Source organism: Anarhichas minor, unplaced genomic scaffold, assembly GCF_050575085.1.
Source record: "Anarhichas minor isolate MPS153535 unplaced genomic scaffold, ASM5057508v1 ptg000136l, whole genome shotgun sequence".
Taxonomy (NCBI): Eukaryota; Metazoa; Chordata; class Actinopteri; order Perciformes; family Anarhichadidae; genus Anarhichas; species Anarhichas minor.
Genome location: NW_027466582.1, coordinates 11,317,413 through 11,341,856, shown reverse-complemented (window position 1 = coordinate 11,341,856; position 24,444 = coordinate 11,317,413). Strand labels below are relative to the sequence as shown.

General features: G+C 39.8%; 4 protein-coding genes across 6 annotated transcripts; 3 read left to right on the top strand and 1 right to left on the bottom strand.

Moving 5' to 3' along the window:
• Positions 1–11,509: 11,509 nt before the first annotated feature.
• grcc10 (gene rich cluster, C10 gene) lies at positions 11,510–13,924 on the bottom strand. Of its 2 annotated transcripts, none has more exons than XM_076084727.1 (4): positions 13,868–13,924; positions 12,998–13,051; positions 12,447–12,623; positions 11,510–12,039 (listed from the first exon to the last, which is right to left on the bottom strand). In XM_076084727.1, the coding sequence occupies exons 2-4, from the start codon at positions 13,047–13,049 to the stop codon at positions 11,900–11,902; spliced, it is 369 nt and encodes a 122-aa protein (XP_075940842.1). In that variant the 5' UTR covers positions 13,050–13,051; positions 13,868–13,924; the 3' UTR covers positions 11,510–11,899. The 2 variants fall into 2 exon arrangements, with proteins under 2 accessions (XP_075940842.1, XP_075940841.1); XM_076084726.1 differs by having other exon boundaries at positions 13,790–13,912.
• An 18-nt stretch (positions 13,925–13,942) lies between these two features.
• On the top strand, positions 13,943–15,787 carry LOC142942420 (SAYSvFN domain-containing protein 1-like). Its single transcript, XM_076084725.1, has 2 exons — positions 13,943–14,199; positions 15,041–15,787. The coding sequence occupies exons 1-2, from the start codon at positions 14,137–14,139 to the stop codon at positions 15,371–15,373; spliced, it is 396 nt and encodes a 131-aa protein (XP_075940840.1). The 5' UTR covers positions 13,943–14,136; the 3' UTR covers positions 15,374–15,787.
• Positions 15,788–15,962: 175 nt separating this feature from the next.
• Positions 15,963–18,040, top strand: saysd1 (SAYSVFN motif domain containing 1). Its single transcript, XM_076084724.1, has 2 exons — positions 15,963–16,390; positions 17,269–18,040. The coding sequence occupies exons 1-2, from the start codon at positions 16,187–16,189 to the stop codon at positions 17,590–17,592; spliced, it is 528 nt and encodes a 175-aa protein (XP_075940839.1). The 5' UTR covers positions 15,963–16,186; the 3' UTR covers positions 17,593–18,040.
• A 750-nt stretch (positions 18,041–18,790) lies between these two features.
• Positions 18,791–23,429, top strand: bpnt1 (bisphosphate nucleotidase 1). 2 transcript variants are annotated; one of them, XM_076084720.1, is made up of 11 exons: positions 18,791–18,881; positions 19,117–19,176; positions 19,682–19,803; positions 19,959–20,063; positions 20,198–20,305; positions 20,474–20,522; positions 20,942–21,025; positions 21,249–21,340; positions 21,418–21,615; positions 22,489–22,594; positions 22,801–23,429. In XM_076084720.1, exons 3-11 carry the CDS (start codon positions 19,684–19,686, stop codon positions 22,950–22,952), a joined length of 1,014 nt encoding a protein of 337 aa, XP_075940835.1. In that variant the 5' UTR covers positions 18,791–18,881; positions 19,117–19,176; positions 19,682–19,683; the 3' UTR covers positions 22,953–23,429. The 2 variants fall into 2 exon arrangements, with proteins under 2 accessions (XP_075940835.1, XP_075940836.1); XM_076084721.1 differs by lacking the exon at positions 20,942–21,025 and having other exon boundaries at positions 18,792–18,881.
• Positions 23,430–24,444: the final 1,015 nt, after the last annotated feature.

Sequence of the window (24,444 nt, the reverse complement as noted above, 5' to 3'; positions counted from 1 at the left end):
CCCTCCCTCCACCTCCAAACACATGTAGGCCCTTCTCTAATTCTCACCCACACGCCATGCATCATTCAGTGGTATTGATTAATCACTTCAGGAAACACCCTGACAAGTGCAAAGAATCATTCGGTGAGTGAGTCATTCATGCGCTGCGTAACTTTCTGACATTTACACTTTCAATGTGACAAGGTGGTGGCTTCACCTGGCCACAAGCCCCAAACCTCCATCAGACCTCATGTAGGTGCGCTTCTTGAGAAAAAAAACCCGTCAATAACAACAACAGGCTTCGCTGCAGGCTCGGTTCATGCACAAACACGACACGGTGCGTCTCCTACCTTTTTCAGCGCTGACATCTTCCTCCTCAGAGAAGGTCACTTCTTCTTCGATAGTACACGGTCGGTAAATAAGTGAAAGGCGATCATGTCTCCTGGTATCCGTGAAAATGTTCATGGTCTTGTTCGTTAGAAACATCTGCGACAGAGCGGCCGTAGTTTCCCATGATGACGGCGGCTTGTATGTGTTTTCTTGTCCGACGCAAGTCCTGATGCAGCTGCAGACTTCATTCTCTGGAGATGAATTATAATGCACTGATGTTGTCGTGGTCACTGATAGCACAGCTTCGCTTCTGAAGGCAGCCAATATCAGACGCCATTTTTGCAAAGTCTGCCCATGCAGTACAGTTGCGTACTTGTATTTATAATAATTATGATAGTGCTATTAATAAATATTACTATTATTTTTATTATTATTATGATAAGTAATTATTATAATAGACATAATGTAACACGTAACTTCTCAACAACCTAACGTACAAAATTAACGTAAAAAATGTAAAAATGTAAAAAACATTAAATTTAATCGATTCAAGCTTACATTAGATAGGCTAAACGTGACGTACGTAATTCAAAGTGAATGGTGGTTGAATTGCCGGTGAATAAGAGTGCAAACAATGCATTATCTACTTCGTGACGGCTATAAATATAATAAATATTACATTATTGCACATATATTAGTTTACTTCAGACCTACACATATGAGCTAAACTTGAAAAACACATTTTATTTTATCATTACTCAATATTGAACATAATAACTTTATTTACATTGTACTTTTCATTACCTATAGAAAGTACTTTACAATAAAACAAGGAATAAAAAGTGAACAAAGGTTCCTCCTCCTACACATTAATCTTGCTTGATAGTTTTGTTTTAAAGTGCTTTAAGCTTGGATAGGCCTACCATATTTATGGTAAAGTGAGTGGGATTACTGATGTGTTCAGATCAGATTGATTTCTGATGCTAAGAAACTTCAGCGTGGTGTACAGGAGCAAGAGGTCACTGAGCAATCGTGGGTAAAGTGCAGAAAACAGCCACAAGCAAATAACTGCCTGCATCTCTTAACCTTTGCTCACACCGCTGAGACAAATACATTTTACACAGTGCAAATCAATCTGCCCTTATAATGATACCTTGGGAACAAGACAACACATATAAAGTGTTCATTGCTCAGTCAAAAATCTCTGCAAGTAGATTTTAGTTATATTGAAGGAAAAGGATTGATGTCTGGAATGTAGTATAAACAACATTAAAAGTCTGAGACACTGCAGCATGCGTTGAATGTTTTGCATTAATAGGAAAACACTGCTATTGTACATGGAACAACAAAACACAATTTTTTTTGATCAAGTGTTATTTCTTATCCACAAAAAACATTGTGACACTCCCCATAGACCCATAGGGAAACCTGTCAAAGAGGAAGGAAAAACGAAACATTTGTGAAGCCTCACAATGCGTACAAAGTAACTTCATTCAGCCTTCCAACAAGTTACTCCACTAAATGGTATGAATTAAACCAACTGTTTGATATCAATTTGGGCAAAGCAATTGAAATATAACATACAATTCAGATTTTGTTAATGACTTAATGTTTCTTGTATTTATTTATTTTTTAATTAAACATTTAAGTATAAATCCAGATGTTATTGCCTCTTTTATTATACCTGTCAGTACCGAGTTGTGTCACTGGAGGGCGCCAGAGACAATCTTCTTCACTGTGCTCTGTCCATGGTCCTGAAATTTTCAAAGGTAATCCAGATTATAATTAAGAACTGCATGATAATAGTCGAGAGACTCACTCCATCCCTCTCCGTTATGCTGAAATGTTTAAACTAGGACTAGCTCTAGTTCTCTTCATGTTGCTGAAACAAACACACATTATAGTCTTTGACAAAGTCGTTTTCACTGAATCATTTTAATTTGTAATATCTTTTGTTGTATTGTTTATGTTCTTTGTATTTAAATGATATATATGTTTGTTTGCATATTTTTGTATTTCTATGATATATTACTTCAGCTGTTTGGCTGTTTTCCATTCACATCTTGTGAGCTATATGACGGCTGCTATGGGGCGTAACACAGCTTCAGACCTGGTGAAGCTGCAGCCTATCACCTGCGTGCCACCACACCTGCATTTAATGGTAATTAGCCGCCAGCAGGTGTAACTACCTCCCTTCCCCGCCGCTTCTTTTCACAGCAGAGCAACATTTAATTAAATATAGACTCGGCTTAATTCACATTATTTTGTGTTTTGAATCGTTGCTTTGTGATAAAACGTCTTCTAACATTGCTTTAAATGATGTCATTAACAACACTCATGTCGTCGATCCAACATGCAGCTGCTGCGCAACCAGTTTGTTTCTGCCTCCTTCTCTTTTTGTCGCATTGGATTTAAAGGCGAAGCGGAGTTGCATATTATCGGGAATTGGACCCAAGTTATAGATGGTGGCTGCCGCTCTGTAGCTGTGTGGTGAACATGGGATATCGGGAAAACATGATTGCAAGTAACTTGAACAGTGTCCGTCGGTAGATTTGGGAAACGGGACGCAGAAAACGCCGACAGAGAGGTCGAGACACCCCGAGAAGAAACCCGCCGGACAGCCGGGGACCGAACTGGACGCCGCCCAGCTGGCAGGCTGAGCAGGTAGGATGAATGGAACTGAGCGGTGTGTGCAGTGTCCTTGGTTGGATGCAACGTATGCCACAGCAAAAACAGTTTAACACAATGAAATCATCTGTCCGATACGGACTTTTTTGTCTTCATTCACCAACCGGACAGTTTAATGTTGCGTGGCTCCTTAGAAGCGGCCGTATGTCACACATCACATTTTTAATACATTTTACAAATTGATAGAAATGACTCGTTAATACGGCGCACAATTCACTTATCGACACCTTTTGATTTGATAACAAACTCCCTGGGTTTAGAGTTATAGCATAATACCACAATACTCAGTAAAATGATCTGCGGAGGCCAGTAGTCAGCAGTGTGACTCATTTGTGCCTCATAGTAAATCATGTGCATGTCAAATTCCCCTGGGGTTAACAACAACATCTGATGTTAGTTGTGCCATTTAATGTAGCCTTCTTTTCAATAACCGCAACAACCTTAAATCGCTAGATTATCAAACTGTTTGATTAATTATTCGTTGGACTGGAGAGAAGCCGTTGTTAGAAAGAATGTTATTAATTTAACGCAGCTTCTTTGTTGAACAACAACACAACTTTAATTGCTTTTGTGTCAAATGTATGTAAAAGCTGTATAATTTGCAGCTTTTCATTCTTAGCTATTGGGAGATGGTCAAAACAGTGACTGATGTATTATCTAAAAGACATTGGTGTGTTTTGTGAAAGACAATAATCGTATTTAAACATAGTGTTATGTTAGGGAAAATGTTTGGGCTCCCACCTCCAAGCTAAGAAGATTCTGCACGAAACATTTCCCTAACAAAGTCCTTCTTTTCTTGACATGTTGCTCTTATTTCGTTCTGCTAATTAAGAGATCAGCCGTGATTCATTCTCCTGAAAGTTTTATATTTATTCCCTCCCGTCCAGACAACAGTGGGCCTCACAGAACAGAGGACGCAGTGAAGGACACTGAAGTAGCCTATGCAGACAGCCACCTCTGCTGGATCATGGGAAACCAGACTGACAGAGACAGCCATGGCACTACAGGTACATGAAGACAGAGGCAATCAACACAAACAGTGGCTGATTTCTATTTCTAAATTGAAAAAAAATTATATTTTCAGAGTATAGGTGATTGAGAATGCTGATGTTTTTGCCCCTGGCCAGTTTTCTGACACATTTCTTTCTTTCTTCTGGTCGTTATACTGTAAGACGGACTATTTTTAGACTATTGTCTTCCTGGTTCCAAGACAATAAGTGAAAATAAACTGGTTTGCAATGGGAACAAAATAACATAGTCTTCTGAAGTTTTTATTCTTTTGTGTTGCTAGCAAGAGCCTTTACACCGAGTAAGGTATCAGCTGAAACGTTTGTATTTGTTAATCTTCTGCAATGCAAAACAATAAAAATGCAGGAAACATTCATACTTACTAAGGAAAAGTTCAAAACACTATTGCGTGAAACTGTTTATTTAAGTTGGAACTGCACATTTTACTGGCTTTAGCACAAAACAAGGGTGAGCGCAGTGATGTTTCATTACATCCCCCTAATCCATCATATCCTTATTTTTGTTTACCAAAAGCACACTCTTGTAACAATTATAGCAATGGCAACAAAAATCATGTTCTGAAATTAAGTATGCCACTAACCCAGGAATAATAATATTGTTATGAGAAAGTAACTGTATGGCTAAATCACAACATGGGTTTGCATCACATTTCCACTGATGAACACTGGAGATGTACCCGATATGTCTAAATAAAATTCTGATGAGTACTACATGAAACACAGAAACATCTCTTGGCAGGAAGTGATGAATCAGAACTATGCAGTGAAATACAAACTGTATCCCAAAGGATTCAGTGAAGGTTGGATCTAGCAATGTCAGATCTTTAAGATCTCTCATGTCAAAGCAGCACTGACCAGCTTTCATTTGGCTCGGCTAATGTGTGCAATTGCCCTGTGCAGTCCTGCACTGTTTACCACCTTAAGACATTCAGTCTGCGGCTCGCTCAGTTTAATTCTCACTTACAGCTGTTTAAAATGCTGCTCCTTGTTTCCCTCTCATGGCTGTCGGTATATGCAGGCTCAGGCTAGAGGATGAGAATAGCTCCCCTGCTGTAGCCGAGCAGACTACATCATGCTGCTGCCAAGGAAATTATGAGTCTGCAGAATCCTGCAGCACAACACAAGGGCAAGGAGGGGAAGCATGAAAGGATCTGAGTCAAAGGAGGTGGAGATCCCTGTCGCCTGCCGCGATCCTTTATAAACAATGCACACCATAAACGGCATACTCTCAGCATCATAGAGAAATCACAAAGTTCAGAAATTATTTTTCAGTGACAGGTCACATTTTAGAGGCTTCATGACACAAAAATTCACTCTCCTTGAAAAAATGTTGTGCATGGTTTATGCAGAATACTGGCAGCACTGATGATGGATGTAATCACCTCGTGGTGGCAGTGGGAGCAGCTGTTAGATTGTAGAGCAGGGTACAATCTCCTCTCCTCCTGGATCTTGTCACATGGGGGAACAGTGTGAGTGTTTGCCTGCCAAGACATTGGCAGCAGAGGCTTTTTGCTGCATCAGTCAGCCCAGGACAGTAAATAAGGGAGCAGTGCTTAAATCTTCGAGTAAAAGAAGAGGGGGGGGGGCTTTGCATTCAGCATTTTAAAGCTCAGGACATCATATTATCCTCCTTTTTTTCTCTCCGATGCTCGTTTTTTTTGTGCTCCCCATCAGTTTTACATTTCCCCCTCTTAGGTTCTCCTTTAGATTTCTTCCACACGCCTCCTACCACGCCCTCAGAGGCAGCGCTGACTGCCATGGCCTTATCCTCTGCAGCTTCCTCCAGTAAGGCACAGACGCCATCACCAACCGGCACCACCACCCCCTCCATCTCCTCTCCACTTGCAGACTGGACACAGAAACTGTCTGCTCCCTCAGAATGGGCTGTGATAAGCGTAGACGGTGTCACCGCAGAGACAAATGTGAGCGATGCAGCAGTGATGCATGGAAAGGCAGCGGGCAGCCCGGTCAGCCTGGCGTTCCTGCCTCCATCCAGTGGATCGTCTTCAGAGCAGAGTTGGCAGGAGCGGGATAGTGGACTGGAGCCGCAGGCTGCAGCAGAGAGAGCCGGAGAGGAGATGACCCTGGTTTTACTCAGTCTGATGGAGCACTACAGCGCCTCACTAGGCCTGACCCCCAACACTGATGTAACCACAGGAGCAGTAGGTAGGTCCTCCACCTTCACTGTTTGTTTTTTTGAAGATACTTTAAAGCTAGGGTTGATAATGTTGAGAAACTAGAAAGAGTAAGCTAAATTTTAAAAAGTATCAAACGATAAACCCAGCTCAGTGGTGCCTATTATTTTCTAATGAAATTAGCTAGCAGCAGTAGCTCCAAAAGTTGTAGCAAGAAAGTTGCCAAGTCGGCAACACTGACAGCCCGTCCCTTCAGGTCTCTCTTCAAAGCCACTGCCCCCAAATTATCATAATGAACGTAAACAACAAACATGACCATTGTTAGAACTCACAGCTGTCAAGCTAGAAGCTTGTGGCATACTCTGCTGACGAGCAGTGAGTATACAGGTATAATACGTGTAGACAAGCAGGTGGCCCGTCCAGTCATTACATCCGATTGAAACAGGCTTATTACAGTCCTGCAACAGCCACAGAAACCGGATTATTTTCTTTTTTTTGTCAGAGCATTTGATTCATTGATTGCTGTCGGGATGAAAACAGAATTTCAACAAATTTAAGAAAAAAAGAGTTCTGAATAACATTACCAACCCAAGCTTTAAAGGTGCTAAACGCGGGAGTGAGAGCATTTCTATCGCCTCTCAACGGTTCTCAACGTGGTGACAACTGAGCTGGCTCGCATCTTACAGTGCAAACAGTGCTGGCAGAGCTAACAGCGTTTAACTGAGGGGAAACCAGAGGGTGGGTGTCACAGTCATTGGTCAGGACGGCAATATCAGCTGTATGAGAGCAGCGCAGCGGTCGTGAGCTAACCAGTTGGGCACGCTCACATGCACTAGCATGCACTAAAAGGCACGCGGCTGGCCCAACTATATCAACGAAGCACAGAGAAGCTCGGATTACAACACACAGAGGGATAATGACTTCATTCTCTGCTCAGGTAGACATTACTCTACTGTCTCTATACTTAGCAAATAGTTGTTTGCTGCGATATTAAAGCTCTAAATGTTTGACAGAGAACCTTTTAAGAAAAATTGCAAAATATGTCTCTGCCTTTACTTAATGTAAATGAAAAGAATCACAAGTACCTTGTTGTAATAACAATTATGACTAGTTTACCTACACACAGATAACTGATAACTTGCCTAAAACTGTAGCTGCATGTGCTTCTTTTGCTTTACTTAGATTCATCTGATTGTGATTTAGTAATGCAGAAATTATGCTTTTTCAGGTATTTTTGCATCACTAAATTAATTTAGAATATGCATTAAGTAAACGGACAAGGTAGGAGGACAAAATTTAAAGAGGTTATTCTGTGATGTAGTATTTGCTTGCAAGAGAAAAATTAAAGAAAGAAATGGCCAAATTGGAAACGGCTGAGGTCGAGACATCCTGACTTTTAGTCACTAATGAGGGTTAAGCTCCAAAAACACTGGATCCTACATTTCCCATAATGCAACTCAACAATAGTATATTTTGCTTACTTTTTCGTCAACCCTATGCCTCCTTTGGAAATCCAAGATTTTGTTAAAATTGTTTTAGTCCAAACCAAGATAACAGGACATCGATTGACATCATAAGGCTTACTTCATCAGACTTTAGAAAGCATGCCACTGATTTTACAGGCTGAGAGTAGAACCCTAGTGCCCCTTTTAAGCCCAAAAAAAAAGCTGATTTATTTAACTGGCTATTCATAGAACTTTCACTTATTTTTAATTCACTATAGAGTCGAGCCTAATCTCATACCAAAATATTTGACTTTTCAAAGATGGTTAATAATACTATTAATGGCCCCATCCCATATATAACAGGTATAACAGGCCTCTGGTGTGGAACAAACTGCCTCACTCGGATGGCTAAATCAAACAGAGCCACCATTAATGTAATTAGTCATGTCCTTTTCTTATTTTATTAAGCATTTTATGAAAATGTGTTGCTCTTGAGTAAATAATGAATGAATGACCTATCCTGTTGTCAGACTTTTAAATTGACTTTCACTCAACCGTATGTGCTTTTCTTTGTTCAACTTGTTTTTCAGAGCTGCTCAGGTGCTTGATAACAGAGAGAGATGAGCTGGTTGAGGAGGTGGACACACTTAGGGAGACACTGAGGGTGAGTTGGAGCTGCAAGTCCCATGATAACCGTAGGCCCTAAAAATGTCCTAAAACTCACTAGTTTTATTCTGCTTTATTCTTTAGCGGACGCTTAAGAGCCATATCTAGAACAAGCAGCTTTTAAATTCCGATTTCACGGTTTCTTTTCCATTTTCTTTTCTTTATTTTGTCCTACATGACAGACAGAGAGGTTGGAGTGGCATCAGTTCCAGTGTGACCTGCAGGTTGCGGTGTCTGTGGCCGACCGGCTGCGGGTCGAGTCGGAACAGGCTCTGGGTTTGTTCCAGAAGAGCCACAGGGCCGTGAAGGAGCAGTTGGCTCATGCCCTCAGCAGAGAGCAGGAGAAGGTGGGAGAGCTGGAGAGTCTGAGGGCCGAGCACAGAGATGTCTGCTGCAAACTTACTGAACTCGCTCTGCAGCTGGAGCGAGCCGAGCTGGACGCTGTGAGGGACGCCTGCAAGGTGAAAGATACAACAGAATGTGATGAACAGGCAGAGCGACGAGACTCTGAGGATGCGCATGGGGAGGAAATACAGGAAGTTGTGGAGGAAAAACCCAGGCAAGTTGAAACCAACACTGAAGTTAAACATTTTGAAAAGAAGGAGAACGAAACAAATCAAGGGGTGGATGCTCATGTTGTGGGTCATGATCTCGAGGAGGCAAATGGATCAGCGAGCGTGCAGCTGACAGGGAAAGGGGTGGCGGAGGGATACCTTCGTAGTTTGGCTATGGACAAGAAGAAAGATGGGAGAGATCCAAGGAGGATTGTGATGCTATCTGAAAGATCTTGGTGAGTCTACATGAACTCTCACAACACATTCACCCCTGTTAACAGAAGACAGTGTTATAAAACATGCAAAAACTGTCTTTTAGGAGTCTCTCTCGTCTCCCACTCCCAACTGACTCCTCCAGTGAAAATGGGACCTCAAAAAACACGAGCACAACCCTGCCACTATGCAAGGTACCACACGCGTTGAATTGATATTAAATGTTCTTTAACCTATCATATTTATATAGATGGATATTTGAGTGATTAGGGAGGTGGAAAACACTTCTATTACTGTTGGATCACACTCGGCATATGAAGAATCTGTTTCTAAACTTTCCAGAAAGAAGAGCCACCAAAACCGAGAAGGATGGACCGCATTTTACAGCGGCAGGACAGCTGGTCCAGCTTTTACACAGGTGAGCTTTAAAACCCACCAAACAACACTTTGTTTAGACAGCTTAGTAAGTGTACAGTTGTATGACTGTGACTGCATTTTTGTCTTGCAGGAAAACAGGATGAGGACCAAAGCTCGGATTCCATCAAGTAACTAACTATTAGTGTCCTTTTCTTTGTTAATACTGACACCTCAACAGACACTGAAGTCTCTGTGTAAAGGAAACAGAAAGGCTGATGCATGTTTGCTTGAATGAGTCAAATCAAACAAGTCACATTCAATCACAATTTCCGGTTTATCCTTTTGCACACTTGGATCTGCAGAAAAAGCTTGTTTTCTCCTTGATCTCATGTGTGATTTTACTTCTCACTGTGTAAGGTAAGTAACAAATGAAGTTATTCTTTGGAAGCTTTTCTTGCCCTCCCAGACCTCAAGATGGTTTCAGTGCTCTGCTGAGGCGTCATGGCGGCTCCAGAAGAAACTCTCTGCTGCGCTGGTGCCAGAGTCGTACCCAAGGTTACAAGGTTAGAAAGGAGGATGTAACTATTTTTGACATATTTAGTAAATCTGTTAAATTAAGAGGAATTCAGGGTAGGCAACACAAATACATTTTTACCAGTTATATCATGTCTTGATCAAGTATGTTTTCTGGCAGAATATTGAGATCACAAACTTCAGCAGCAGCTGGGATGACGGTTTGGCGTTCTGCGCCGTTTATCACACATATTTGCCAACTCACATCCCGTACGACACCCTCAACCCAGCAGACAAGGTAAAACTGTTGCTGTTATTAGGTATCCAGGAACAAATACTGATAATCTCTCAACTAAAAAACAGGCATAAGAGGTTATTGATCAAGTTAAAATTTGTGTACTCCAGAAAGTCAGTCCAGGTGTGTTGGATCATTAACTCTGACTGTGGAAGAACAAAAAAAAGCACTTGTACTCACTTTATCAACGACAACACAGTTATAAGGACCAGAACATCGTTAATAAAGTCTGTAAAAATATGCACCTGATAATGTAAAAGCTGCTTCTGACTCAAATGTTTTTACAGAAGGAAAATCTGCACCTTGCTTTTAAGACAGGAGAGAGAGTGGGAATCATAACTACACTGGTGAGACATTTTAGTCAATCCATAAAACATTTGTAAGATTACAAATTATGCAATTTAAACCAGCTGTGTCCACTGGTTGTATAATCTTATCTTTACATGTTAACTGTGTGACAGACATCGGAGGAGATGCTGAAGGCAGATGGACCGGACTGGCAGCAGGTCCTGGGTTATGTCGAAAGCATTTTCCGTCACTTTGAGATGTGAAGTCATTTTCTCTTGTGTCGCTCTTCATCCTGGTTCTTTTCCATCATCGTGACTCAAGGACTGAAACACTGTTCACCACAAGAGGGAGTTCTACTCATATATTGGAGCAGCCAGGATTTTAAACGTCAGCAATATTAAACTTTATGATATGTTTTTATGCAGCTATACAACATACTTCACACAGAAAGTAAACCTTGGAGTATTTCTATTTTTCTACATACCATTTATTCAGATCCAAATAGTTGCTGGGTGATGATGCACAAGACACTAAAGGATTTGTCAGATTATAAACATGTTCAACAATCACTGTCATTTGTTTCCGGGTGCTGGGTGCACTGGTTTTGCACGGTTTGCCTTTTAGAAATTAACGAGCACTTTATGATTAATGTAAATTTGCGCTGTCTTTTTATGTGGATGATTTCAGAATCTGGAGCACTTAAGTTTTATTTATCTTGACCAATAGTTTTATCATGAACCTCTCCTGCTGTCATACAGTATCATGTCTGCATGCACCCAAACTAAAACAAAGGAAGGGGGCAGACATGAACTCAGATTTTATTTGTTGGAATGCTGATGTTTTAACCTTAAACACTACAGTATCCGTCAGGAAATGTAAATGTTGTAAGCGCTTCAGTGTTTTCCAAAAACATGGTAATCATATGACTATGTTGTTGCCAAATGCCTTATTGCAGTAATAAAGTTATGTATATGAAAGTTGTTTCCCACACATTTTCTCTATAAATACCACACAGAGATTCACAGAAAACCTTTTAATATATAACAGAAGAATGACATTTGATACATCTGACAGCATATAAAAATGGTATAATTAAAATTGAAAACAAGATGGCATTAAAGGAAATGTTTAAGGTTCAACGACGTGAGAAAATTGTCATAATGCAACAAATAAATACTGAAACATTTTAAAGGCAATAATTTAACAATGTTGCAAGGATGTTTTAAATTAAACCTTAATGCAGATAAGGCAAGTTTCATCTTTGTTGGAACGTTTTAGTGTATTGAGTTTGAAACTATTTTGTCCCAATATTTCTCAGGAACAGTATATGATCGACAAGAATGTTCATGTTGAACAAAAGAATTGGATGAAAGTAACCTTGCAGTTGACCAATGAACGTAAAGAAGTCTTATGAAGCTGGAATGGCACCTCCTATAGGTGGTGTTGACAGTGGTGGCAGGAGGAGAGACTTCAGCTTAACTGACATGGCTGCAATTTCAGGGTCCTGGGTTTCATACATCTTCACCAATCTGGCAAATTTTAGGACACCTGTAAGTGGAGCAGAGCCGATCATGGTGGAGCAGATCAATGTGATAAAATGTGTCATCTACCCTGTGGTACATAAGATCTATGAGTACAGTAAATATCTCCATATATTCATATGAGAACGTATTCTGGAGTTCGTAAATGAGTGTTTATCAATAACAAAAGTTAAAAATAATGCTATCAATGTATGGCAGAGCTCTAGTGAATAACGATGCATTCTGCTCTGTAGAGTTCCTGGAAGTTCAATCCGGTTGTACAATATTTCCTTTTACAGAATGATGCTTTGGCTCTGAATTTAAGAATAATCTTTGTGTTAAGAGTTTACTCTGTTGCTTGGTCCAATGCTCCAATGCATGGAGTACATCTGTATGGTGTGTATATCTGAATGGAAAATGCTGCCTTACGCTTACCCTCTCCCTCATTGTTGAAGCCATACGCTTTGATAACCTCTTGTTGAATCTGGGTGGCCACAGGGAGCACAAGCTGCAACATCTTGCCCATGTCGTTGCAGGCACTTTCTCGAGCCTCCTCCATCCTCACAGTGTTTTCTGGTGCTGAGAAGGCCTGGATCACCTCGCTCAGTACCACTGTGGAAGAGACAAACAAAAGATCAGTAGTTGATCTGCTTCTACAGCATGTATATGCAACTGCGATGCAAGTAATTTTTGTATGAAGTAGATAAAGACAGGATCTTGGAAATACAAGTAAACTGAATGTGCTTTTCATTAAAAGTACAAGTGCAAACATCCCACCCATCCCAAGACAGTAAGGAACCCCATAGACACAAATGATAAGCCTGAGTAAAGATTTCAGCTTCTGTTTGAATGTAGAGGAGACAGATCTCGGGTCATCCGGCAGTTTGACATGGTGAAAGTGTCAGCAATAATGATGTGGGGCACATAAGACAGACCATAACACCTAGAAAATGTACACTTATAAGATCATAACTGGTTCTACTCACCTCTGGTCTGCTCAACAGTGAGGGTAGGCTGCTGTGCTGGAGCTGAGGCCATGTCTGGAGAGAGAAAGATGAGAGAAAAAGATGTACGTATGTATGAACAGGGAAGACACTAGATGGTTTAAAAGAGGACGGTTTTACTGTTTTAGACTAAATTAAATACGGAAGTAATCACGACGCAGCAATAACTCCTGTGTCAGTTAAAGAAAAGAAAATAACCTCAGTCATAGAACCGAAGTGAGTACTTGACGATTGACAGAAAATTCGTCTGTAACTATGTTGATTTTGATTATTAATTCATTTTTCAAGCAAAACATGCTCTTCCACTGTGATGATTTTTTTCTGCTTTTTTCTGCTATACATCATTGTGAACTGAATATTTTTTGGGTATTGGACACAAAATATGCCACCTGAAGATGCCCTCATAGGCTCTGATCACTATTAATAAACATTTTGCACAATGTTCTGATCCTTTGAACAATTAATAATAATACAAATGCCTGTTAGCAGCCCTACTTAGTTGTTTTGTATACGAGATTGAAAACGAGATGACACAAATCATCCTTGAAAATGCAAGAAGTGAACCTGCTGTAAGATGATTATCTTCATACAGTTTAAGCCTCACTGAAGTCAGCAGAGCTAACTAACGTTAACTAGTCTTCCACAATGACAACATAAAGAAACAGTTTGGACATTGCTTCTTCGTCCGTTAACTTTCTCCCTATCGATAGCTTTAAATGTAAAACAAGACAACGTTAGCTTAGCTAAGGTTACCGACAGCTGAAACACACATACCTGAACTGATCCACTGATCAATGAAATGTAGAGTTTTGGGATTTCACCACAAATGAACAAACCTAGCTTGTAGCATACCTGTGAAAAGTAGCCGGAAAACGAAGCCTTTTACGACAATTGACAGCTCTTTGCGACATCACATCCTTCTTTTTGGCAGGCGCGGAAGTAAAACGTAAACAAATGCCTCGCTAAGCTAGTAGCATGATGAGATCTCACCAACATGTCGTTAAAGTCGAAGAGGAAGTGAGTGGCAGTGGACGTGATTGTATTTGACATTAAGCTTTATTGAAGCAACGGTGAAATCCAGAGGTTTTGAGTGAGTGGTGCCAGCGTCTCTTTTGCCACGTATGTCCACCGACACGGACATAACGTCCGTGTCGATGGAGCAGAGTCAGACCTCTCCAATAAAGGTGAGATGTCACTTGTTTATGATGTGACTGACTGAATCAGCTCACATTAACTTTCTGATTAAATATTTTCTGAATTATTATGTATGTATTGCTGGTGTTCAATGCAGCTGTATTTTACAAATTTAAGATAAATCTGTATTTTATTTATCGGCCTACAATAGTGAAACACATATCCTTGCAAAGTTAAACACAGACACATGTAACTAAGGCTTCAACTAATCAACCAATAATTTCATCTTGATTAATCAGTCCATTACTATATTTGGTAAGTGATGTATAATTTTTTCTATAAAATGTAAGAAAATATTGAAAATTGCCCTTACAATTACCCAAATTCCTTATTTTGTCTGACCAAAACCCAAACGTATTAACTTTAAAGTAATACAAACATAGAAAAGCAGAAAATCCTCACATTTGAGAAGCTGTGAATGTGAAATCAATTCAGTAATTTACTGTTTCAGCCCTACTTGTAACATAATATTTCACAATAACCTCTTTAAATGATAATTTATACAAGTACTCACTAGAACTAACAAATAAATTATGAAAAATGTAAAATATATAATGGTAAATTATAATCAATATCCAAACACACCACTCCATAATACTCCTGGCCTGACTTTCCCTCGTATCTGTTTATAATGGTTGTAGTTTGAAGTGAATCAAACTACAGTAGACCAGCAAGTAACAAGTCCTCCCGTCTTAACTGAACATGCCTACAGCCTCCTAACATCTCCAGCAGAGAGAGGCCTGTTTTGTGCCCAGACCCACTGTAAGCAGTATACCTGTGATGTTGAAATACTTTGAACATATTGAACCTCCTGTTGCGTCTTCTCTACAGGACCGTAGTGACTGGCTGCTGGACAGCGCTGTGGGAAGATGGCTGGCTTCAAAACAATTTGTCTTCTCAAACCTCACTTTGCTGAAAGTGCTGCTGTGGCTGGTGCTGGTCGGCCTGTTTGTTGGACTAGAGTTTGGCCTGCCCTTCTTTGTCATCTCCCTCTTCTACTGGCTCTATCAGGGACTCCGTAGCCCAGCTGCCCGCGAGCCTGGAGAACTGAGCGCTTATTCTGTCTTCAATCCAGACTGTCAGCCTCTGCTGGGCGCTCTCACTGCAGAGCAGCTGGACAGCGAGATGGGTTACAGACACTTGTTATTTGCACATTTATATTAAATAATCACATTTATTTTGTCCTAACAAAAATGTAATTTTTCTCAGGAATATACAGGGACTTACAGTGATGATATTCATTAATAATTCTGTATGACTAATTAAATCAAGATTAGTCTGCTTCCAGGTTTATTCGTGTTTCTGTGCCTAAAGGTAGTTTAATAGTGGCTTCACTTCAGGTCGTGAAAGAGGGCTATGCCACATCAAATATCTAACTCGGTGCACGAGTTTTAATTGTTTTAATTTATAGTAATGTGGGAATGGTCGTGAGTGAACAGGGGAGAAACAGTGGCTCATCCTAAATCATATGTGCTAAAAGACTAAAGGGCAAGCTGCTTTGCAATTTATATGGAAACAAATGTTTCTTACTTCAAATAAATGGCTTTTCAAGTTTAATAAAATATTCTGATGTATCAAGCTGTGTTGCATGTTGTCTCTAGGCCTTGATATCACAAATTACAAACACACCAATCCCATTATGTTTTAGCAGTGTTAAAACAAACAACAACCTAGCTTGTAGCATACCTGTGAAAAGTAGCTGGAAAACGAAGCCTTTTACGACAATTGACAGCTCTTTGCGACATCACATCCTTCTTTTTGGCAGGCGCGGAAGTAAAACGTAAACAAATGCCTCGCTAAGCTAGTAGCATGATGAAATCTCACCAACATGATGTTAAAAACGAAGAGGAAGTGAGTGACAGTGGACGTGATTGTATTTGACATTAAGCTTTATTGAAGCAACGGTGAAATCCAGAGGTTTTGAGTGAGTGGCGCCAGCGTCTCTTTTGCCACGTACACACAGTAACGTCCGTGTCGATGGAGCAGAAGCTGGCAGAGTTCAGAGCCAGACGACAGGCTGAACATACGGTGAAAAGGGTTGACAGTGCTGGTCCGCAGTGCATAGCACAGACAGCAGCGGACACAGCTGCTCAGATTGATGCAAAAACAACAACAACCGACAGTCAACGGACTCAAGAGACAGAAAACATCAGAGCTTCGAGTCAGACCTCTCCAATAAAGGTGAGATGTCACTTGTTTATGATGTGACTGACTGAATCAGCTCACATTAACTTTCTGATTAAATGTTTTCTGAATTATTATGTATCTTTTATCGCTAGTGTTCACTGCAGCTGGATTAATAATTTAAGATAAATCTGTATTTTATTTTTGGATCTACAATAGTGAAGCAAATATCCTTACAAAGTTAAACACAGACACATGTAACTAAGGCTACAACTAATTTAACAATAATTTCATAATTGATTAATCATCCATTACTATGTATGTTAAGTGATTTATTTCTATAAAATGTAAGAAAATATTGAAAATTGCCCTTAAAATTACTCAAACCCAAATTCCTTGTTTTGTCTGACCAACACTCCAAAACCCAAACATATTAACTTTAAAGTATATATATATAAACACATAGAAAAGCAGAGAATCTTCACATTTGAGAAGCTGTGAATGTGAAATCAATTCAGTAATTTACTGTTTCAGCCCTACTTGTAACATAATATTTCACAAGAACCTCTTTAAATGCTAATGTCTACAAGTACTCACTAGAACTAACAAATACATTATGAAAAATGTAAAATAATATATAATGGTAAATTATAATGAATATCCAAACACGCCACTCCATGATACTCCTGGCCTGACCTTCCCTCTTATCTGTCTATAATGGTTGTAGTTTGAACGAGTTTGAAGTGAATCAAACTACAGTAGACCAGCAAGTAACAAGTCCTCCCGTCTTAACTGAACATGCCTACAGCCTCCTAACATGTGGGCCCCTGGCAGAGAGAGAGGCCTGTTTTGTGCCCAGACCCACTGTAAGCAGTATACCTGTGATGTTGAAATACTTTGAACATATTGAACCTCCTGTTGCGTCTTCTCTACAGGACCGTAGTGACTGGCTGCTGGACAGCGCTGTGGGAAGATGGCTGGCTTCAAAACAATTTGTCTTCTCAAACCTCACTTTGCTGAAAGTGGTGCTGTGGCTGGTGCTGCTCGGCCTGTTTGTTGAACTAGAGTTTGGCCTGCCCTTCTTTGTCATCTCCCTCTTCTACTGGCTCTATGAGGGACTCCGTAGCCCAGCTGCCCGCGAGCCTGGAGAAATGAGCGCTTATTCTGTCTTCAATCCAGACTGTCAGCCTCTGCTGGGCGCTCTCACTGCAGAGCAGCTGGAGGGAGAGATGGGTTACAGACCTCTGGCTAACAGATGAAGCACTTGTGATTTGCACATTTATATTACATAATCACATTTTTTCTGTCCTTACAAAAATGTTATTTTTTTCAGGAATATACAGGGACTTACAGTGATGATGTTAATTAATATTTCTGTATTACTAATTAAATTAAGATTGGTCTGCTTCCAGGTTTATTCGTGTTTCTGTGCCTAAAACTAGTTTAATAGTGGCTTCACTTCAGGTCGTGAAAGAGGGCTATGCCACATCAAATAACTAACACTCGGTGCACGAGTTTTAATTGTTTTAATTTATAGTAATGTGGGAATGGTAGTGAGTGAACAGGGGAGAAACAGTGGCTCATCCTAAGTCATATGTGCTAAAAGACTAAAGGGCAAGCTGCTTTGAAATTTATATGGAAATGGAAAATGTTTCTTACTTCAAATAAATGGCTTTTCAAGTTTAATAAAAGATTCTGATGTATCAAGCTGTGTTGCATGTTGTCTCTAGGCCTTGATATCACAAATTACAAACACCGATCGCACATTATGTTCTGGCAGTGTTATTTAAAAAAATCTGCGATTTAAAAAAAGTCATGTTTGATAAAATATAGAAGAAATGTTCATTCAAAACTTGCAATTAACTTGTTGATAAAAGTAATGAGTGTTGAACTTAAACGAAAATCATATTTTATAAAAATCTAAAGCAAATATCTGTGTCCTCTTTTTCCCTTGAATGAAACAACTCGGTGGACACTTGAGCCATATTATTGCCTCCAAGCAAGTGGCTGGTACACTCATAGACTATATAGGGTGCACGACGCAAAACGTAAACAAAACCATGGCTGTTCATGACAAACTGATTTTTGTCATGAACATGGCTAGTGTACACAAAATTGAACTCTGAATAATACTTGTCCAGATAAGATAACGTTCAGAGATTGTTTACCATAACCAGCTGCTAATAAAATGAGGGATCCTTATTCAATTTGCATGCAGAACAGGTTCTACTAAAAGCAGGCAATTCTACTTGCCTTTTAGTTGATGGTTTACCACAATGGTTGTATTTACCATTAACAATGTGCGATTCTATTGCTGTGTGATAACTGCTTCTTCGTTAAGTCGAGGTAGATGGATCTGCCCCAAGTTTATAAAGGGAGTAGAGTGGTATACTTATTTCTAGCAGGTGTGGCAGGATGTCGGAGATTTGTCAGTTCCGAGTTCTCTTGAACGCAGCATATGACTATTTGTACAGAGAGAACAACGTTTACGGACAAAGCTAGAGGCTTCACTCCCGCATTTGCTGAAAAGCCGTTAGACCATTCCAAGGTAGATTTGATTGTTTCTCTGTTTAGCGAGGACCACAAAGATACGTTTAGTTTTTTGTAAAGATAATAGTTCAACTGAAGTTGACGTTCTCATTGTGTGTGTCAAAAGTATAATTAGTTAGCGTGTCTGTTATTGAATGTCATGACAAGCTTGCTAGCTGCGATAGCTCACCATTTGTCTCTTGAGTGTTCTGGTAACTATCTTGGCACATCATTTTTGGCTCTTTGGTTCAAAGGTATTGCTCTTCCTGTATCATTGAAAACCGTTTAGTGGCTTCTTCTCGGTGTTATCATCAGTAAGTATTAACTTTTCTACTGGATACGTATTAATATTGTTGGATTAATATCCCGGGTTTTACTAGCTATCAACACTACCATGTTAGCTAAATAGCCAGAAGTGCAGAGGTTTGCTGCTTATTCTGACTGGTTTACGAGCTAATTTTACTTAGCGCTAGCTATCCTAATTGCTCTGAAATAGATGTAAATCAAACACAGACGTTGTATATAAAAGCAGAACATACTAGCTCATAACAAATGTAATTTTGTTGCATGATCAGGTGAATACAGTCGTTTCCACTTGCTATTAATTGTCCACTCTCTGTAAGATATTCACTTAAAAGGAAGAGTTTTACATTTTATGACAAATTGCAAGAGGGGCTAAAGATCAATTGTTTTGAGGATGTCCTGATCATTTTGGACATAGTGTATGGTCATTATCTCAATTGTATTATTAATCATAAAGGCTGTAGATGTACCTTAGTTGTTGGTCATGATTTTGAATGTGTCTGCTCTGTCTATCAGCAATGTCTGGAAGTCCTGCTGTGCTCATGCGGCTGGTGGCCTCTGCCCACACTGTGGCTGAAAAGGCCGGGGCCATTGTGAGGAAGGTCCTTCAGAGTGGAGAACTTGGCATTGTGGAAAAGGTGGGATCAATATATTTTTTGGTATTTAAATCAGAGCAAGTATAGCGTGTCCCAGATGGACACATTTGCTGTGGAAATCTTGGGTCATTTGAAATGCAGGGCACAGACTGAGATGAATTGTTTTAACCTTTTTTGATTCCTGTATCCGTGCACAGACTGGAGCTAATGATCTGCAGACACTGGCAGACAGACTAGCACAGCAGAGCATTTGTGCATCACTGTCCAGACGTTTCCCTAAAATCACCATCATTGGAGAGGAGGTGAGGAGATGGCATATTTGTTTAGTGTATTGGTTATATGAGGTCCATGGACACCCAACCATGCAAGGGTATTTCAGTATTTAAGCTTTATAGGAGAGTGAAAGACGGATTACTGTGTATGACTTGTTTATTAGGACCTCCCAGCTGAGGAGATAAAGGAAGATCTCATTGAGAGCGGCTTCTCAGAGGAAATCCTTCAGAAGACATGTCCAGAAGAATATAGCGGTCTCAAGGAGGAGGAGGTAACCGCCAATAAAATCAGTAATAAAAACAATATTTCCAATCTAAGTTATTAGGTTAAGAAATAGAATAAGATTGTATTTTCTATGTATCATAATTGTTAAAAAGAGGTGCAGTACAGTTGTATTATTACATACATGAACCTCTGAGTGTTTCTTTCTTAATCTCAGCTAGTTGTGTGGGTTGATCCTCTCGATGGCACAAAGGAATATACTGAAGGTAGGCTCTCCAAATGTACTTCTTAAAAAAAAATCTGCCTCCACGTATGTGTGTGTGTGTGTGTCTGTGTGAATTGCAAATTCTGCAATGTGGGCTGAGACATTCTGTGAGTTATCCAGTTCTTGGTCCTGAAACTCCCTGAACAAATACTTTTAGCACTAAAATGGCTCCACCAGCTTGTATGAAAGGCTTTCGAGGACACATGCAGTCGCTACATGTACCACATTCTGGCTTTGCAGTGTGTTGCCACTCTAATCAACCAAACACTGCACCCTGTGCAACCTTGTCTATTAATCATGTATCTTTAAAGTCAGCAGTAGCAATAACTTGTTAGATGTTAAAAGCACAGCTGTGTGTGTCCCTGCTTCTGCTGTCTACCCGTTTCTCTTTCACTCTGTCTCTCTCTCTGCTGACCCCAGCGTCAAGGTGTCTCCATCACCAAACTGAGGCCCAGATACCAAGCAAAGGGTCGGACACCTCTCAGCCTTACAGCACAGCTCTTTGTATGTAAAACTGATAGGAAGATTATCCCTGGCAGTGTATAGTATACATTGTTCTGCACAAACAAGGACGCTTCACTATAACTTACTATCCTTTCCTTTCTGTCCAGCATGTCATTTTCATAATGACACCTATATGTAACTGACCACATCCCAAATATATGCTTATGATTTAAAATGCATTCAAATTGGTGGCTTTTCGCTAACATCCTGCTATTGATTGAAGGGCTGCTGGATAATGTGACGGTGCTTATTGGTATTGCATATGGAGGCAGAGCAATTGCAGGTGTCATCAACCAGCCTTTCTACAACTACGAGGTACAGACCAAACTACACGATCATGTAGCCGTGTCCTAACAGTTGTAACTCTGGTTAATTCAAAGTTTCCTCGTCAGCTTGGAACAGGAGCAGCTTTAGGAAGAACCATGTGGGGAATGCCGGGACTGGGTGCCTTTGGATTTCAGCTGCGGGAAGTTCCAGGTGACAGACGCATTGTCACCACCACACGTTCGCACAGCAACAAGCTGGTAACGGACTGTGTAGACGCCATGGAGCCTCATGAGGTTGTACGAGTTGGTGGTGCTGGGAACAAGGTGAGGTGGATGTAGAGCAAGCCGAGTCATGTTTCTGACCCTGATCTGAAATTATTTCAAGCCTTTACTATTCCTAACATCTGCCATCAAAGGAATGTCTTTTTAAGATCAGTAAAAAGCAGGGTCCTGTGTTTTGTAACTAAGCATCATCTTGTGACATTAATCAGTGCGGCATAATTGCTCCCAAATGAGACGTACACAAAATAAAATGGCTGCCAGATACTGCCAATCTTCTCCTCTACGGCCTCTTCGTGTTTTTTAGTAACCACAAATATTGTAGAGTGGTTGCGCACATCCAAAAATCATTGTAGGCAGGCGCTTGAACAAAACTAGATGGCAATGAAAATATAAAGGTCTGCACGCTGTAGCTTCCTTTAAGTGCATTTTACTAGCAAAGCCACAAAGTGACGTTTCAAGCTAATGCTACTTTTAGTAACCATAGCATCTTTCTGCTTCAAAATCGGTCTGATGATGGTGTGAAATTACACCTTTAGGCATTTGAAAAGAACAGCTCTTCCTGCGCATCATTGTTATTCCCTCGGTGACAGCAACATTGATAAATATGCTGTCAAAAGTTAGACCAACACAAAGCATGTAAGCCATCCAACTTGGTCTTTTTGACATGACTTATCCATTGATAGAACATCTGTTCTTCTCGCTGACCAAGAACTATGCTGCAAATGTTAAATGCTTACTGTAGCTAGAGGCCTTAGTTTTGTCATTAACTCCAAACAGTTAACCAAAGTTGGCTGGTAGCCTGGCGACTCATGACCAGAATTAAGATGTTTTATAGCTATTACACTAGTACATATGTAAAAGAGCCTGGTGATGTTTAATTAAAGAGTGTCTGTTTATCAAATCATCTCTCTGCAGATAATCCAGCTTGTTGAAGGAAAGGCTTCTGCTTATGTCTTCGCCAGCCCAGGGTGCAAGAAGTGGGACACCTGCGCTCCTGAAGCCATTCTGCATGCTGTTGGAGGTAAAAACCATCAATTCTGTAGCAGCAGAGGATGTTTTAAAATACAAAAATCTAGTTTTTAAACCAAAGTAGCAGTATAGTTTGTAGACCTGCACCTTTTAGGGTACAATTCAACCATTACATTTTACAAAATGCATAGTTTACTAGTCTTTAAATTACTGCTTAAAATGTTTATTTCCCCTTTTCTGTTCCTTTTCCTTGTGCAGGTAAACTGACTGACATGCATGGCAATGCATACTGCTACGATGCTAACGTCAAGCACATGAATTCGGCCGGCGTTCTTGCAACACTACGAAACCACGAGTACTATGTTAGCAGAGTACCACAGTCAGTGCTGCAGGCCCTCAAGTCAGAATGATGTCTGTCTTCATCAGAATAACAAGACGATATTCACAATGCACACAATCATTCAGAGATTTAACACTAATAATCTATCCACGCATGCAAGAACCTTCTTCTATATGTGAAACTGTCATCAAGTCAAATAGGGTTGGACTACATGCAATTCATCAGCAGGTCTGCTTCATGGCAATATTGATGATGAAATGCCTTGAATAGCCAAGTATTTATTTTACTGGTTTAGTCAAAACACATTCACATCTTGAATCTTGAAGATAAATATTCATTCATCTTTACAAATTGTGTATTTTAACAGAAACCTGCCTTGATTTTAACAGATGATGCTGTAAATAAGTGAGTCTTTTCTTCACATGTAATCAGTGGGACTTCTATGAATGTTAAACTGAACTGATTAACAATATATTTTGCACAGTCATGTGAATTTGTAAAATGTAATTGTTCCAATTAATTTGCCTTAATAAATACATTGAAAGGCTCCATGGTAATACTTTCAATGTAGCCCTTAAAGGGAAACTTGTTGCCGCCTGGAGCGCCCTGCTTATCACATTGCAACGATACAAAGTCGATACAAATCAGTTGAAAATCACCAAAGTTTGAGAAACTTGCTGACCACACTGGTCCCAAAGGTGAAGGACACTCTGACATGATAGTTCTTTTGTCATACATACTGTGACTTTTTATATGACACTTTTTATGACCTACTTTATTAATAAATATTATACTATACAATTACATTTTATTTATATTTTTTCGACATGCTATACTATGACTGCTTTTGACTTTTTCGACATGCTATACTATGACCGCTTTTGACTTTTTCGACATGCTATACTATGACCGTTTTCGACTTTTTCGACATGCTATACTATGACCTTTTTTGACTTTTTTCGACATGCTATTCTATGACCTTTTTTGACTTTTTTCGACATGCTATACTATGACCTTTTTTGACTTTTTTCGACATGCTATTCTATGACCTTTTTGACTTTTTTTGACATGCTATACTATGACTGCTTTTGACTTTTTCGACATGCTATACTATGACCGTTTTTGACTTTTTTCGACATGCTATACTGTGACCGTTTTTGACTTTTTTCGACATGCTATACTGTGACTGCTTTTGACTTTTTCGACATGCTATACTATGACTGTTTTTGACTTTTTCGACATGCTATACTATGACCGTTTTTGACTTTTTCGACATGCTATACTATGACTGTTTTAGACTTTTTCGACATGCTATACTATGACCGTTTTTGACTTTTTCGACATGCTATACTATGACTGTTTTTGACTTTTTCGACATGCTATACTATGACCGTTTTTGACTTTTTCGACATGCTATACTATGACCGTTTTTGACTTTTTCGACATGCTATACTATGACTGTTTTTGACTTTTTCGACATGCTATACTATGACCGTTTTTGACTTTTTCGACATGCTATACTATGACTGTTTTCGACTTTTTCGACATGCTATACTATGACT

What these genes read in the sequence shown, in the direction of transcription:
- grcc10 (XM_076084727.1), bottom strand. Translation starts at nt 13,049, where the DNA reads ATGGCCTCAGCTCCAGCACAGCAGCCTACCCTCACTGTTGAGCAGACC. An exon ending in CACTGTTGAGCAGACCAGAG is followed by an intron (nt 12,624 to 12,997) that starts GTGAGTAGAACC and finishes TCTCTTCCACAG; the next exon opens with TGGTACTGAGCGAGGTGATC. An exon ending in CTTCAACAATGAGGGAGAGG is followed by an intron (nt 12,040 to 12,446) that starts GTAAGCGTAAGG and finishes CTCCACTTACAG; the next exon opens with GTGTCCTAAAATTTGCCAGA.
- LOC142942420 (XM_076084725.1), top strand. Translation starts at nt 14,137, where the DNA reads ATGTCCACCGACACGGACATAACGTCCGTGTCGATGGAGCAGAGTCAG. An exon ending in GTCAGACCTCTCCAATAAAG is followed by an intron (nt 14,200 to 15,040) that starts GTGAGATGTCAC and finishes TCTTCTCTACAG; the next exon opens with GACCGTAGTGACTGGCTGCT.
- saysd1 (XM_076084724.1), top strand. Translation starts at nt 16,187, where the DNA reads ATGGAGCAGAAGCTGGCAGAGTTCAGAGCCAGACGACAGGCTGAACAT. An exon ending in GTCAGACCTCTCCAATAAAG is followed by an intron (nt 16,391 to 17,268) that starts GTGAGATGTCAC and finishes TCTTCTCTACAG; the next exon opens with GACCGTAGTGACTGGCTGCT.
- bpnt1 (XM_076084720.1), top strand. Translation starts at nt 19,684, where the DNA reads ATGTCTGGAAGTCCTGCTGTGCTCATGCGGCTGGTGGCCTCTGCCCAC. An exon ending in TCACCATCATTGGAGAGGAG is followed by an intron (nt 20,064 to 20,197) that starts GTGAGGAGATGG and finishes CTTGTTTATTAG; the next exon opens with GACCTCCCAGCTGAGGAGAT. An exon ending in CACAAAGGAATATACTGAAG is followed by an intron (nt 20,523 to 20,941) that starts GTAGGCTCTCCA and finishes TGCTGACCCCAG; the next exon opens with CGTCAAGGTGTCTCCATCAC.